The sequence below is a fragment of the Athene noctua genome, chromosome Z (assembly GCF_965140245.1).
Source record: "Athene noctua chromosome Z, bAthNoc1.hap1.1, whole genome shotgun sequence".
Taxonomy (NCBI): Eukaryota; Metazoa; Chordata; class Aves; order Strigiformes; family Strigidae; genus Athene; species Athene noctua.
The window spans coordinates 10,279,738-10,296,805 of NC_134077.1; the positions used below are offsets into that span (position 1 = coordinate 10,279,738).

The window sequence follows — 17,068 nt, forward strand, 5'->3', positions numbered from 1 at the left end:
AACATTTGCTGTGCTCAGAGTCAAGGTTCCAAGACAATTAGTGTTGGTACAAGAGTTAAGTACTCTGGGCTACTTCACATTTTCAAAGTGTCACGCTGACAGCTTCATACGTCACTCAGTAACACACAGGATAACTGCTCTGGAATTCCACACAGCAGCCCTGGTGCTAACCTCCACAAAAGCCTCCCAGTCAGTGCAGTGCTCTGTGCAAAGGAGCTCACTCTTGGTGTCTGCTGAAAGCTGAGCAGAGAGCAAAAACAAAAGGTCTGCTGGTTTCAGGAATTAAGCCTTATTGATCCATCTTCTCACTCTAACTTCAGCTTCCTCAGGCCCTTTAAAAGGCAACTTTTAAGACAGCGAAAAGATTTCCTTTAAAGATATCCAGAATAAAAACATTCAGACAATGTAATTTCTGTAGAGGCATATTTAACCAAAAACAGGAAGACATTAAGATTCACTTTTTCCATAAACCAACTTTTTTCCAAGTCCATGTTAGAAGACAAAAATATACCAATTTTATAACGATATCAAACATGTGACTATCTTCAGTTTTCTGATGTAAGCAGAGAGCTTACATCAGAAACAAGGGCGTGCAGTATCACTAATATTTATGCCAGTGAACTACACCTAGATGAAATTGAAGATTCAGAAGGAAAAAAACAACAAAAAGCCACAAGATGCATTTACTACACAAACACCGAATCGGTGTCACAAAGTTTTGGCCTTTTGTCTAGTGAGTGGATCTTCTTTATTTTTAAGGCACCATCATTATAAGTAACATTGTAGTATCCTATAAAAGACTATTAATTACATTTTAATTGCAACTAATAAAATAGTAGCATCTTAAGACAGCTAAAACTTTACTCAACCTTACAAGATATATTATATTTGTGGCATAATTCAGAGAAGGAAATTTTTAACTAACAACTTCAAACTACCAGAAAACAGAAGTGTGCAAAACACCATATCAAGTGACAGTAATAGGTCCAGATCTTACAACAAAATGGTTTATTTACTACCCAAAAGCAATGCAAAAGAACTGTGATGTAATTTCTTAAATAACTTAAATGATGATCAATGTGATACTATGACAATCTCCATTTGGAAAAGCAACATTATTCTACATTCAGAAAAATGAATCAGTGGTGATTAAACAGTAAAATCCCACACATTTCTGTTGATCTGTAAAGTGTGACTAAGTAGGACAGTCCATCTAAACAATAAAAAAACATGGTGCAGTAAAACATAATTGCTGTATATTACATAACCATCTTTTCCACTGAATTGACTAAACCAGTATCTACTATGCAAGAAGCAGAGTAAAGTGGACAAACTGCAGAAAGAAGTCTCTAAGATCAATGAATCGCATAGGTTGGAAAGGTCCTCCAGTGATACTCAGTGCAACCTCCCACTGAGAACACCTCCTGTCGGAGGAGCTACTTCAGGCTAGACAGAGATCCCACAACCTCTCTAATCCATGACTGTGTTCATGGTAAACATTTTTTTTTCCTTTTAACAGCTGCAATTTCCAGTGTTTCAACTTACATCACTGTCTCTCTGAGAAGACTCAGGCTTCACCTTCTCTATACCCTTTCATGAGATATCTGAATAGAAGATATAACCTTGCCTTGCCTTCTTAGGGCTGAACAAATGCAGTCCCCTCAGCCACCCTCATTCATCCTGTGCTCCAGCCTCTCAACCATCCTCACAGCTCTTTGCTGGACTTGCTCCCATCTGCCAATGTCTGTCTTGTGCCAGGGAACCCAAAACTGAACAGAGTACTCCACTGCTGTCTTGCAAATGTCAAGAAAGGAGAACACTTCTGTCAAACTGCTCACTATAGTCCTACAGCCTTACTCGCTCTAATAAAAAAAACCAAATTCAACTTAATCTGTTGAAAGTCACTTTCCAAATCCAAACATTAGCATAGAACAACATTATGCAAAGCACTGCAACACAAGATAAGGGCTTGAGGTCACACAATTAGTACTGTACAAAACAGAACAAGAGCCCCTCCACATTAAAGATCAATCTAGAAAACAATAAAAGACAATTTCTCAGAGGAGCACCTCTAATTGATACACTCTCTGTCAGCAGAGAACTGAGGCAATTCTTGAATTGAGTCCAATTTTGAGAAGTACCTGATAAGAGAATAATGAGTTGCCAGGAGCAGAGACATTCTGCACTCTCTGTAACCCAAACAAGCACACAACTTTACCCTGCCACTGAGAATCAAGACAATGGGGTAAGAGCTTAATTTCAATCTCACAAATACTCAAAATAATTTTAGTCCGCTAGTGGATGGCCATCTTCATTTCACTTTGTGAGGAGGTTGCACAAGAAGTTTAGGCTTTTATGACTTGCTGGTATGCTGAATCACGCTGTAGAACACAGCACGTATCTAACAAACCTTTTCCCATCCACCCTATTTCCTCTATCAACCAGAAATCTTCTAGCATCATGAGGCTGGCATATGGAAGAGCTGAGATCTGAGGACATTGAGGTCACAGGACAGAAATCCTGACACAGGCATAGGCACAGAATTCCTCAGTGATGGGAAATGTTGCTGAAAAAGACAAAGCTCCTTTAGAGACAAGAATGCAGGAACAACTTAATGCCGTGTTGGATTACTGAGTAATTAAAACAAGATCTCAAACATGCTCTTCAGAAATAGACCATGACTTTTCCTCCTGACTTTTCTCAGTTTTTACTGACTTAGGGAAGAAAGGCAGATCATTACATGGTCACTTTGAACTCAAAGAAGATTACATAGTATCACATACCTGTACTACTTGTTTCTGTGGTTGTGTTGGCTGTGTGGTTGAAATTTGCGTTTTGTCCCGAGTGCCCCGGGTACGTTCACTGCCGACCGAAGTCATCATATACAGTATATACAAAACAACGTATGTACAAAATAGAAAATCTGAAAGATAAAAAAGAAAAAAGAGCGTGAGTTAAGGCAGGGTACTGATTCAATAGATTCAATATCCACGTAATATACAAATGCAGTAGCCTGAACTCTGCCTGTATTTACCACAAACTATACAGAGACTCTGAGAAAGCAGCTTTGATACACTATTATTGGATTTGTCGCAGTCTTTAAAGTAAAGAGAAAAATCCAGTGGACAAAAAGCATTTTTGTCAGCTGATTGGAATCTACCTTGAACAGTACATCAAAATCTCGCAGCTTTTCCCAGTTATTTTACATAAAGACTTTACTGTCTTCTACTCTGCTGAAATTTCAGCTCCAGCAGTATCACTCCTTAAATTTCTGTAATACCTGCTGTCCTGTTCTGATGCCTGGAATTTAACCACTCTCATACCCGCTCAAAATAGTAATACAAAAATCGCATTCACAAACTAGGCAGTTCCTCTTCCCTGTCATCACACTGCTTTTCTGCACATATATGGAGGTCATGGCCAACACCCACTCTACTTCTCACCTCTCATTTATAAGAGAGATGATGCTTGTCTTTAAATCCAGCCTCCGTAGCGAGTATTTGTGCTTTGTTCTCCATCATACTTACAGAAATTATTTACAAAACTACCTATTACCCTGCTTTAAACATGCCTTTGTTGTATGGCAGCAAAGAAACCCAAAAGAAAACCCAAATCACACACACATCGCTGTTATCCCCTTTGTGGCAGCCAGCTTTCATTTTCATTCATCCTCTAGCATTAAAATTTGAAAACAAGAAATTTGTTATTCTCCCTGTATCTGTACAGCATCTACCAGAAGGTTAATTGATGAGTATGGTTTATAGTGGGTATGATAACTAGAAACAGATCTTTCAACTGGTCAGAACAGTCACAGTCAACTGCCTGGCTTTTGTCCACATGACACTGTGTAAGTAAAACCTGCAAGTTTAGGGAAACAAGGACAACCCCCAAGTGGTGCACCTGGGCAGAAGATGTGCAAACAAACAGCAAAGCACTTTTACTGCAGCCCCAATATATGAACATGCCTCAGCACGCAACTTGTCAGGGCAGGACCTTTGGTGCAAGCTGGCTAGCACCAAGCTCAATGCATGATAGTGCTCTGATGAACAATGAGCAAACTGCTGTGATTGCATGGACGAGGATGTGTTCAATACCCAACTGCTCACTAGCACTCGCAAGTAATGGGTACTCAACAATTAAAGCTGCAATAAGATGCTTCAATTTAAACACTGATTCATGCTGCTCAGCAGTCTCATTTAGAATCAAAAAGACAATTAACCCCATTATCATCTAAACCTCTTCTTCACTTTAGAAACTTTTTTGTTGGCCAAAATTGAACCCCGACATCGAATTTCTTTATGTGCTAGTTAAAGCATCCAATAAAGTCTGAGCAGAAAGTGTATTTCCATGAACTCTTACATATTTAACAAGAAAAGGCCTGCCTTTACCAGGAACTGACTGTATTATGAGCTGAAATGGAACAGTGTTTCTCCAGCTTTATGAATATATTCACCAAAGCCAGTATGTCTCCCAGTCTCTTAAGGTAGTCTAATTTTGTTGTCTTTTAATCCCTAGAACACACAGGCCTTCAGAGCACTGCACCTGACACCATGAAAGCCAGATCCAGTCAGAACAGAGACTATTTAATCTCACGACATGTTCTATGGAAAGCAAAATATTAAGTAGATGTGGAGATGCTCAGAACAGCAAGTTCGACACTTACTGCTGACATCTGGTTGTGGCTGTCCCACTGATATTTTAAAACACATTAAGGACAGTTTTCAGTTCAGTTTGCAGTAAAAATTACTTTTGCTCTTTTGTTTTAAAATCTGCTTTATAAGCCTTACTGACTGGACTGCCAACGTCCAAAAAACTTAAAATGTATATAGACTAATAATGACCTTTAGGTTGTTCTTTTTTTCCTTAAGTATTGGTCAGTTCATCACAATTTGAACCTAGCACAATGAGCAATGAAAAACAGCCCTGAACAGAGAAAATTACAAGATAACACTAACCTCTGTGAAAGACAAACTAATACTTTCAAATATGATTGTCTGGAATTAGTCCATGGTGATTTAAGATATACTGAGAAATAACCCCACTGAGTCTCAATTTCTTCATCATTTCTGAATTAACATCATGTTTGCACAGATTCTTGTACCTAGGAATGCTGACATACACATCAATGCTGTTTTTTCTAATTTCATCAAAGCTATTCAAAATACTGCAATCCATGTTTTGGACATGACAACAATACACACATATTAAAACAGTTTTCCACCTGTTTGTAAAGCACATTCTGAACTACAGCCTACACTCCCGACAGGCAACCTACAGGTACCTGGAGGACTGTGTCTTTCCTCCCTCACTTAACATGTATTTTACAGTGTCTCTGGCACCACAGCTGTTTAAGTCATTTTCAGGATGAAAGGATACTTTAAGGAAAAAGGCAGGCACACAAATGTTTGAAACACTGCTGGGGTATGAAACAGCACAGCAAGATCAGTCTGCTGGTAGGAACAGAGCCAAACAACCTGAACAGGATAACAAGACCTTTGAAGATCCTCATCATGCTGACCACGCAGCCCACGAGCAGCACAATTTAGGAACAGGTCCAAAGCAGAAAACCAGTGTAGGTGAGGGCTTCTTCCTGGAAGCAGTATGGACTTGTACTTGCTTCAGACAAGTGTGGAAACACACGCTCAGTTTAAAATTCCCCATCAAGCCAACATGGACGTGTTATAAACCATTTCAGGTACAATTTAGTCTTCTTAAAGCACAAGCGGCAGTTTGATATAAAGAGAGCTGTCAAAATAATGTTGTTTTATTCCTCCTGTTGGCTCCACTACCTACAGGCAGTGTCCAGACACAGCAACCAGCCCAGCCCCAGCATGCAGAAGGATCAGCTGAAGGGCCCTGCTCCACTGCTGACCATGCAGTGATGAAGCAAACATCACACCTCCCTGGTATGGGCATGCCTTCACCAGGCTGGGCTGAGGCTTCACACCCTACCACACCTACTCTTAAGAGTACCAAAGCAGCAGGCAGAAGGGAGGCAGACAGCCACTGTCTTCAAATTACTATAGTGACTACAATTTTCAGTGTTAAGTGGGCTATTATTAATTAATAAGATCAGGATGAACATTTCCTTACTCACAGAGCAGCTTCTTATTCTCTCCAATTCTTCATATTAAAGTCTGTTTGGCAGGCTGTTGTCATAGCAATGAGTAGGATATCACAAACTGATGAACTTAATTTTAACTGCAGATCAAATGAGGAAAGAAGGTTTGAGACTAGGAGGAAAACAACTCTTAATTAAAATTTGCTTAATAAAGATCAAAAAAATATTCAGTCGGGCAGAAGTTTCAGTTTTCATGTCAGGGTCTGGCTCAGTGCAAAAGTACCTCATCAGCAGTTAATAGTTGACCTTGTAGAGATATTGTGACTCTATAGTACAAAGCCAAATCAGATGTATCTTGAAGAAATAGGAACACATTAAATGAAACAGACCCCCAGAGCACTATCAAAGAAGGAGGAGAAAAAGAGATTGGATTTCCCAAAACTGTTTCATAAAGAAGGTGGTCATTCTTTCTTTCATGATAATAAGAAAAAGAAGCACAAGATTGCTGTAAACCTTTTTTCACTCATGTAACCTAGTACCTCTAGAGGAAGGCTGTCTTTATTTCCAATTAAACAAAAAAAAACCCAAAACAAAACTCAAACAAAACAAAAATTAAAGAATTCCTTCACTTGTAGTTAAAAAAATTGTTCGCTTCAAGTAAGTTTAGCTTCTCCAGCTCTAAGGAATTCAAATAGCACTTCCTCATAAAGCAAATAACTAGACTTAAAAATGGAAAGTAACAGAGGCATTTAAGAGGAAAATAATCCTAAATCCCCAAATTTTGTTTGTTTTAGTGTTTCTGTCTGTACAGCAAATTTAGCCCAAGGATGTACACTACAACAGTAAATACAATATTGTACAAAAAGCAGTCATGAGACTGGTGATGGAATGGCAACAATTACTCTCGTTTCCAAAAGCAGTACCAAAGTATTGGTATCTCAACACCCAACTTTCCCAGAGACCACATCCCACCCCCTCCCAAAGTCTCCATACCATCAGTCTTATCCAGCACACTTAGTTGGATTCTTGCTTTGGATTTTAGAAAGAAAAGGGCAAAATAAAGTATCAAAGAGTTAACTGAATGCTTATCAACACAAAAAGCAGGTTTTTAAAGCTATCATAATGCTTTCTCTGATCTTTTGTTCAACTTTCTTTTGTCAAGAAATCTAGTCCTTAAGACTCAAAGAAGTCAGAAAAGCTTGAGATACACACAATATATATTGACTTGACAGGGTTGCAAGCCCCACAAGACACAGTAAATCAGCTGCTGAACTTCCAGGGACAGACCATGCACAGAAATACCACCTAACTTTCAAGAATCCTTCTGAAGTTAAATATTCAGTTCCATCAGCTGAACAAAACATGGCTTTGATTCTTTGAGGTTGTCTCAAGAAAGTTATCTTCTTGACTCTCTGGACAAGGAGCTGTGATAGAACACTGCAGAAATCTCTGTGAACACCTTAGAAGTGTGACTGTTTTTTTATAGTCTAAACACAAAGCTACTCAGTCAAGGATTTCTCACAATGACAGAGCTGGGAAAAGGCTGCAGGACACTGCCTCATGACGGCATGACTACTGTACATGTACAACAAGTCTAGATTTTACTGCTACGGCAGTAGCATGACATGAGCATGAGGAAAGAGTGGAGAAAAAAATATGTCTGCAAATCATCGACATAATGCATTTCCCTCAAGTGTTGTTGTCTAAAGTATCTCACCACCTTTATTACTTCTTGAAAGGGGAAAAGAGTTTGCAAGAGTCAGATGTTCCTCAGGAACAGTACTGACGACTCCATGTCTGTACTGCCCCAAGCCAACAATACTGAACCTGAGCTTATGGATCCTGGGAGGATTCATGTCTCATCTTACGGTCTTCTACTGTAAACAGGAAAAATACTGATGGCCAGGAGCAGACCTGTATCACTGGCAGAACACCACAGAAGAAAGTGTACTATGTGTATGGTTTCATGTTTTACCGAGAAAAGAGGATTGCTGAGAGGGGCCAGAGTACCAGTGCAAACATACGAACTGATATACACACTTCCAGTTGTGTTAGCAAAGCATACCGAATAAACAAGTGAATACTCTTACCCACCTTTCCTAAAACCCATTGAGGTATTAGCTGAAATTACTATTCTGCCAAATCAACATATAATTAGCAAAAAACATACCCTGATCTACAGATACCAGTAATTCTCATTACCACAAAAAGAAGTTAATTTCAAAGATTAGTATTCCTGAGCAAATGTTGTACAAAGGAAGAAAAAAAAAAATACACAAATAGATCTTAATCTTTTACACAAAAAGATCCTAATTTTTTTGCTGCTTTTCTGCAAGAACACCATTTTAGATAGCAACTGGCTGGACCTACACATGCATAAGGAATAAAGCCTTGCTGCCTGTCCTAATTAGCTACAAGCCCCATCTTTGCAAGAACCTGTAAGACGCACTGGTTACCAGCACTTAACATTGTAATGAAACTTTAAGTAACAGAGACCCAATTAGACTAAAAGTGCATGTTATTTTCTATCTAAGCATGACTCTCGGGACTATCAGAACTAGAGGATCTTACTGACCATAACACAGACCAGACCACTGTTGTTGCCATGAACTAGACAACAAAAAAAAAAAGGCTGCACTGGTCCACATCAAAATATAATATATAAAAAATAGGAATCCTCATTGAAAACCAAAGATTGTGGGGATCTTGTGAGGAAGGGGCAGCAGCAAGTTCAGCTTTGAAGTATGTTTCTCTGCTAAGGAATATCTTAAGAAAAGTTCTGGACTGTCCTGGTATTATTCTAAAGCCCGAAGGAAAAATTAAATTCCTGTTCCTGTCATCTTTGATGGAAGGACCTCATTTCTTGCCCTCTGTCACAGAGAAGTTTTTCTTATGCGAACCCTCTCTAAAAGTCATCAAAGAGGTAATGTATTCCTGTCACTGACCATATGCTGTCCTGAACTGTCAACTGACTCAGTATCTCAAGGAAAAAAAGTATAATATTTTGCTGAACATTGTAATCCTTGGTAGATTTTCACAGTGAGCTGCTTTGTTTTGATGAACACAGTAGTCCTTGGTAAAATTCCACAGAACAGTCTGGGCAAGCAGGATTCCTAGCAATAATTAAAAAAATACTATAACTTGCTATAAATAAGTAAATAAGTTTCTAATCAGTTTTCTACAAGTAAATAAATCTCAAAACAAGTAATCATTTCTCTGTATCAGCTGGTTCCCAGTGCTTGCACAGTCATGCACACACTCTACTTCCTCTTGCTACAGTAGAAAAGGAACACATCCATTTCCGTCCTCTGCTCTCCGATTTTTTAGCCTAAGGAGATAAAACATTAGCCAAGTCAATACACAGTTACTCACTGTTTATCCCACCAATGCTACATTTAGTTGCAAAGAACCATCAGTATTGCAAATTTACTCCTCATACCTGTTTCTCTGTGTTTGTCCCCCCCAAAAAAAGGAACAATCAATGAAGAAAAACAGAAGAGGTAAGCCCTTTGTGTTTTCCCTCCTAAGGTATCCTGGTAAGTGCCCAGTGAACGGGCACTACAGTGTCTACAACTTCCATCACAACAGCAGCTAGCAGAGCTACAGCCTAGTCACACCCTGCAACAAAATACTCACTCTGAATTATACACTGAATTAACTAGAAGGCTTGTAAAAAACATTAACTAGTACTTTGCAAAAGGAAAGGTTTATTGCAGCTGAGGAAAAAACTGAGCTAGCAGGTTTTTCAGGGTTGAAAATCATTACCCTCTGCAGCCAGAACTAACACAGTCCTCCTGGTCACACACAAGTGAAAGATGGCTGAGCAGAGCTTGGGTCATAATGTTGACTAGCATTTTAGTTCCAATTTGGGACCTTTTTTTTTACTCATTCAAAGTTCAACCCATAGTGCAGGTAGAACCAAAATAGTTTATTCCATTAAAATCATGTTTCAGCTCACATCTAATACCACACAACTGTGAGTCGTCACCAGAAACTGCATTCCTGCTCCCCCACGCCTTAACCACATAATACTGCTATTTCCCTTCAATCAGACTTACAGTCCTGCAGCTGCAGAGGGAGTAGGTTTAGTGAGCTGACCCAAGAGCATACTAAACCCTCTAAAACAAAACAGTGAGTCAGTTGAATAAGCTTATCCAGTGGAAAACTATGTGGCTATACAACTGCTGAATCTGACACGAGGGATAGGGATCAAGTTCATGAGGAAAGGGGGAACTTGCATTTCAGCAGCCACACACCATTATAACATCGCCAAAATGTAAGTTTTCACATTTTGTTTTCCTGGGATCCAATACAGCAAGACTTGATCCTGGTCAGGCCCTCCACACATGACAAAAAAGCCCAAATATTAAAAATTACTTATAGGCATTTTAAAAAATAAAAATTTCCCAGGAAGGGACTCTGCCAGCAGAGTGACCTTTAATATATCACTACCTTATGGCATATATAGTCTTTTGATCACCAGGAGCAAAATAAGACACTTGTACCACTTTTACCAAGGAACACTCCTTAATGCCCAGCCTCCTGAATACCTGTTAGCATTCAGTAACTTGCAGTGAAGAATACACTTACAAAAATTTGGAGGTCTTTCTATCCAAATATGAGGAGGCTATAATCAACCAACATTAGCCCAGCCTGACTAACACAGTTTATGGTAATCTAGAATACAGTCCTTTCCCCCAGCCAGAGAAGTACCTGTCTGCATTCAGTTTCACACATTAGAGACCCAAATTACCCTAAAGCAACTTGGCCACCAAAAGCAATCTTTAATGATTTTGTACACACCACTAAATATTCAATGCTTTCACTGGTCATTTTTGAATTTCACTTTCACAGAAATAATACACTCAAACAACCACCCTTTCCCTGTCAGAAGCCCCACCTTGAGAAATCTGGCTCCCTCTGCCAGCTCATTAAAACTCATAGCAGTCCCTTAGAGGAGGAAAAAGAGGAAATCCAGACAGACTCGTCCAGGAAGACAGGGCTGGGTGACTTCTAAGTTCTTTAGATGGCTCCCTCCCCCTCCCAAAAATCACAAGGCAAAGCCTCTGCAGACTGTAATAATTTGAACAGCTTTCCAGACTATCTGGGATGAACTCAGGGGTTAACTAGAAGCCTGAGTAAGCTCAGGGCACACATACACACATATATGTAGGTGAGGAAACAGCTGCAGAGTACGAGCTAAACAAGTTATAGATGTTCTGTTCAAAGAATACATGGAAGGACATATGATCTCAGGTAACACTCTGGTTGAACTATCAATACTACAACAACAAAAATATATTTAAGTTGCCAAAGCATCTCAGATAAGATTCAAGTGCATCACCAAAGTTACACAGGACTTACAACCTTCCCATATTAACTGTGACTGACTTGTCCCAAAACTAGTATTCCCCACACGCCTCTAGTGCCAATGTCAGCAGGACAGTTTAAAAACAGTTTAAGCTTGGGCTATGTCAGTATATATATCAGCTACAAGCATACATCAAAGACCATAAGACACAACAGTTAAAAACCGCCAACTTTCAGCGGATCACCCTCCTGTCAATCATCACTGTTACATCAACAGCTAGCTGTACCCACAAGATGAGTAATTCATGCAACAGTAAACAAAGGGGAAAAAACCCACCAAACCTAAAAACTAAAACCAGCTGTTAAATAACAAAAAAAACTTCTAATAAAATTTATTAGGAAAGTTAATCCAGATTAAACTGGTCTCAGAACAAAGAAAGATGCTGAACTGCAACAGGATCAGGGAAAATGACATGAACTGAGAACTGTTGGTTTTGGCTGTTAAACTCCAAAAATGTGTGTTTCAGCTATTCTCTCTGATATAACAGCCCATATCTAAACAGCCCCTAAAACTACTTGCTCTTTACACAGAGAAACAAACCCAGTAAGAAGATTCAAGCTGAAACCCAGGTACTCCCACTGGCAGACAGAGCTAACAAGCGGGGACTCTCAGAGCCAGGACAAGGCGCAGAAGAGGGAACTCGGTTTGAGTGGGTCCTTGTAAACAAGGTGGCACACAGGAAGCAGCACTCGGCGCCGGACATCTCGCCGCCAGATCACGAACACGCTCAGCGCTTGTGCTCTCCCTGCCCCCTCCGGCTCCCTCCCGCGTCGCCAAACCACACTCTCCTGGAACGGCTTCCAAAGAAATCGTCTGAATAGAAACAGATACAAGCAACAGGACTAAAAATAGCTGAGCAAGAGCAGAGACATTTGTTACATTCTGACATTAGCGGAAACACACTCGAATGCATCAAAAAAAAAGGGCACCTTGTTAATTCACACTAGAATTGACACGAGGAACAATGTAGAAAGTGCAACCATAAAGAAAAGTTTTGTAGGGGAGGATTAATTCAGACTTGTGACACTCATCAGATCACATTACCAACACTCACAACAAAGCCAATGGTTAAAATACAAGCCACAAGTGATATAAAAGCAAATGCAACCAAGTAATCATGAAGGCTGTATCTATAAAATGTGTTAAAAACCTTGTGGTATCAGATTTTTTACTCTAGCTTCAGAGTTTTGGTAGCAACATCAAAGAGCCCAGGTATCATTCCTGCACCTGTACAGAGCCCCACTCTTTGAACTAGGTAGTGAAGGAAGAAGACCAGTACAGATCACTGCTCGTGATACACTCACATAATCGAAAAAACAAAGAAAATCAGGAGTCTTGCTGAAAACTATTTTTAAACAAAGCAAGATATTCTAGAACACCTTTCTATAATTTTCCTTCAAGTGATGATACTTCTAAAGGTTCATCTTAGGCAAGAGGAGAATCCACCAAATTAAAAACCTAGCTTTCTTCACAGTTATGCATACAACTGAATATAAAGTTCCAGGAGGACAAGAAACAATAGTTTCTAAGGCAGTATTAAAGGCTTCCTTCCTTCACAATCTTATGCTTTTACCATGCATAAAATCTTGATGAAAATTCACAGCTATTTGGTTTACTTTAGCTTTCCAAAATGAAATGCTGAAAGAAGCGGAGTCCTTTTTTCTACCTTATTGTCAGGTGCTCAGAGACAAGCAGCCACTGAAACAGCACCAAGAACTGAAAGCCCTAAGAGATGACATTTATTTCTCTACCTCCTCTGGATTGCTCCTTCTATGGTCAATACTGTTGGTTAGCATTTTGTCTAGTTTTAAACAAGGTGGGTTTGATTAGTTTCCTTTGATACTAATACTCATCTTGATCTGTTTCAGTCAGAAAACTTTTGTTTTAGCCCAAGCTTTCCCACTTGATTTTGAGAATTACTTTCCTAACAATCACAACTTCTCAACTTGGTGTCACATGTAAAATCACTTATCTTGTTCCACCATTCCAGAAGTTTACCTGAGGGCAAGTCTATCTGATCCACACCAAAACAATACCAAATTATCCAAAGAGATGAAGGACTAACAATCTTTACAACTTCAAATGTACAACATGCTAAAAAGCACCAGGTAAATAAAAGAGCCCACCACACAGATTTCAAATCTAAAAGCAAGAATAAAGTCATCCAGGCTGTTCTCAAGTGTTTAATATTAAAAAATCAAAATGAAATTCATTTTCCACTTCTTATTTCTTAACCTTTTAGGAGAAAATACCAAAGAGACAAGCTGCTCACATACGACGTCAAATTCCCCAGAGGTTTATTGCACTCAATTCAATACTTATTTTCTCTCCAACATAAGTGGGACACACACACACACACACACGACACCACCCATAGGCATCTTCTAAGACCTACAGTCACTGTTCTGGCTCCTCATCTTTATCTTTTTATGAAAGTCTGGACTGACTTAAATGTTGTTTGGCTGCCATGCATTTTCTGTCTCCAGCAGGAGGTTCCCACTCTCCTCCACCATTTCTTTCCAAGCCAGATTAGTTTATAATGAAATTGAAGAACGGTGCAAAGAATTTTTTTAAAGCTTGCAAAATCTGAATGAGCATATAAAGTTGGTTTTTTTTTTTTTCAGAACTTCCTTCCTATTGATAGACCATTAAGAAAGTCCTCTTCCCAGAGATTTGCTTATTTTCTTAAAGCTTACTTTCCCTTTTAAACAAGTCTTTGTATTCTGCTGAGTTAGTTTAGTACAGCACAGTAATCAGTAACAGCCCAATTCCACAGAGGTATGCCTCTGGGGTTTATATACTGTGCAGTATTAAAATGCCTAAGCAGAAAATCTCTTTTATAAAACATCCCAAGAAGATATTGGTCACCTGTCTTTTACCATCAGTCTAAAAGACCAAGCACTTTGATGCAAGATGAAGTTACTCGCTTCTGAGAGAAAAGGGACTTTCAATTTTCAAGTCTTGGTTTCTGAAACAGCTTATTTATATTAATTGCAGCACCTCGCCCTCAGTAGACATGTGAATTCTGAGAATGCACCTGGAATACACATTTTGCTAATTGCAGCATTCAACTCTATCAGCAGCATCAAAATATTACAGGTATCAGCTTTAAAGATCACACTGCACCTATAAAAACTTCACTGAACAAATTGCTTCAGTGAATGGTTCGGCAATGACAACCTTTAAAAGCATTTCAGCAGAAGATGTGTTGTAAACATCAATTTTCTCCAAGCAAACCAAAAAGCTGTATGAAAACAGAAGTCAATCAAAGGATAAGCCAGGGATAACCAAGATAAAATATTGAAAGTTTTAAGAATTGTATTACAAACTTAAGTAACATCTTTTTAATCACAATAATAATTTTCAGTCATTTAAAGAATCTTATTTAAAAATTATAACAAAATAGGGGATCGTTAAGCACACTTGCTGTAAAAGCCAAGATGACACTGTAAATAAATTGAGAAACCAACGGTAGGCAAGTTTAAAATGCAGAACAGTATGATGCCCTAAATGTGTTCTCAATTTAATACACAAAGACTCTTTTTCAAGTTCAAGTATACTGCCCAAATCATGGCTTTTTGAAAACTAGTAAGACAACCCTGACTCACTACAATAAAGTGAAAACAAAAATCATAAAAGAAACAATGCAACTTGTCATTCTCCATACCTGCTCTGATAGGAACAAAAATACAAACACACACACAAGGCAGCATTTACCTAAAGCTGTAATCAGCAGAAAGAAACTTCTAAAAAGCTGGTCACCATCTTAGTTTCAGGACACTGAACTTGCAGTTCTGCAGGGGTTTAGTGTGGTTTTTTGAAAGTGTAGGTTGTGGTTTAAGCCCAGCCAGCAATTAAGCACCACACAGCCACTTGCTCATTCCTTCCCCCTCCCAGTGGGGAGAAGAATCAGAAAAAAAGTAAAACTTGCAGGTTGAGATTAAAAGTTTAATAACTAAAATAAAATAATAATAAAAATAATAATAATGAAAATAAGTGTAAAAGACAAACAAAACCCAAGAAAAGACAAGTGATGAACAATCAGTTGTTCACCATCCACTGGCCAGTGCCCGAGTAGCGATTCGCCTCTCCCAGTCAACTCCCCCCAGTTTCTATACTGGGCACGATGTTCTGTGCTATGGAATATCCCTTTGGCTAGTTGGGGTCAGCTGTCCTGGCCATGCTCCCTCCCACATTCTTGTGCACCTACTCGCTGGTAGAGCACGGGAAACTGAAAAATCCTTAACTTAGGATAAATGCTACTTAGCAACAACTAAAACATCAGTGTGTTATCAACATTATTCTTACAGTAAATCCAAAACACAACACTGTACTGGCTCCTAGGAATAAAATCATCTCTATCCCAGCTGAAACCAGGACAGCATATGAGCCTTATCTAAGTAGGTACTGACCTTTTGGTCCCTCTATTTTCCCCTGTCTAAAATTTGAAGAACAATACTCATCAAACCTGTTGCTGTGCTCTAAAACTCTGAAGCAGGAGGTGTTAGCATGACCTTAGTTTTGATACCCCAAAAGAACCCTGCCATGAAGTCTGAGTTTTTGAGATTTGTTGTCATGGAAGTTACCGTGGGGTCACAACTACATGACAGGAATTTCTTTGCAGGATCAAATGCAAGAATGATAGAATGGGATAAAACAGCTCTCAATACACTACACTTAAACAACACTGAGTATATATGCAACTGCTGAGAACAGCAACTTTAAGGTGAAGAACTTCCACTTATTTATGAATATTCATATTCATTCCATTTGAAGAGTTATAAATACGTCCAAGAAAAACATTGTGCTCTTTTCAGAATTTTCTGCCAGAGAAAGAATAAAGGGAAGGAAAAAACATGTTTAAATAATCTCATTCCCAAAGCCAGAGACATAACTTCCCTTAAAGTCATTCTAAGTTCTCAAATGCTATATACACAATGAATGAAACCCAGAAAATTCCCAGAACACAAGGCATCAAGAGCAAGACCTTCCATATCAGAGATGATCAGTCAGATGTTAATGTATATCCTAATATACAAGCACATTTGAGAACAAAATACTTTAACTGAATCATCACAATTCATATCAAATTTAAAAAATGAATAAATCAAAGAGCTCCAGGAATGCAATGATATTGAGAAGAAAAACTAGGATTGAACCTGATGAGTCAAAAAAAAAAGTCAACTTTAGACATTAAGTGAATTCACAAAAGGCTGTAATTTTACTTCAGAGGCAACTAAAACTAAATAAATGTTTATCTGGAACTTGCTTGTCAACAGAGATTTTAACGTGACTGAAATGCAAGTTGTTGTTCAAGAGTTAGAAGTACACTGATGTCAATCTGAAATTCTCATGCTGTAAACAAGTATTTCTTTGGCTGAACTCTTCCAGAACTTTAGATAGAGATCCAATTGCTGTGAAAGACTTAAGTCTAAGTTCCAGAAACACGTAATGTTTTGGTTAACCTTGAAAGTCTTGGAGCTGTGATGGTTTGGATTTAAATTCAATTGGAAAATATTCCCAGCATCTTCTTTAAGAGGAGCTTTTAAGGAGCTGCTTTTTTTTTTTTTTTTTTTTCTTTAACTGGTCTGAAGTTTAATAAAAATCTTGCTTTTATACAGTTTTTGGAAAAGTAA

General features: G+C 38.7%; 1 protein-coding gene across 4 annotated transcripts in view; it reads right to left on the reverse strand.

The window, feature by feature from the left end:
• The window catches only part of UBAP2 (ubiquitin associated protein 2), a 120,251-nt gene that overhangs the window by 94,406 nt on the left and 8,777 nt on the right, over nucleotides 1–17,068 (reverse strand). For all 4 annotated transcript variants that reach the window (XM_074931184.1, XM_074931183.1, XM_074931185.1 and 1 more), the window contains exon 2: nucleotides 2,784–2,923. In XM_074931184.1, coding sequence (XP_074787285.1) covers nucleotides 2,784–2,882 — 99 coding nt within the window. In that variant the 5' untranslated portion in view covers nucleotides 2,883–2,923. The remainder of the gene's footprint in view (nucleotides 1–2,783; nucleotides 2,924–17,068) is intronic.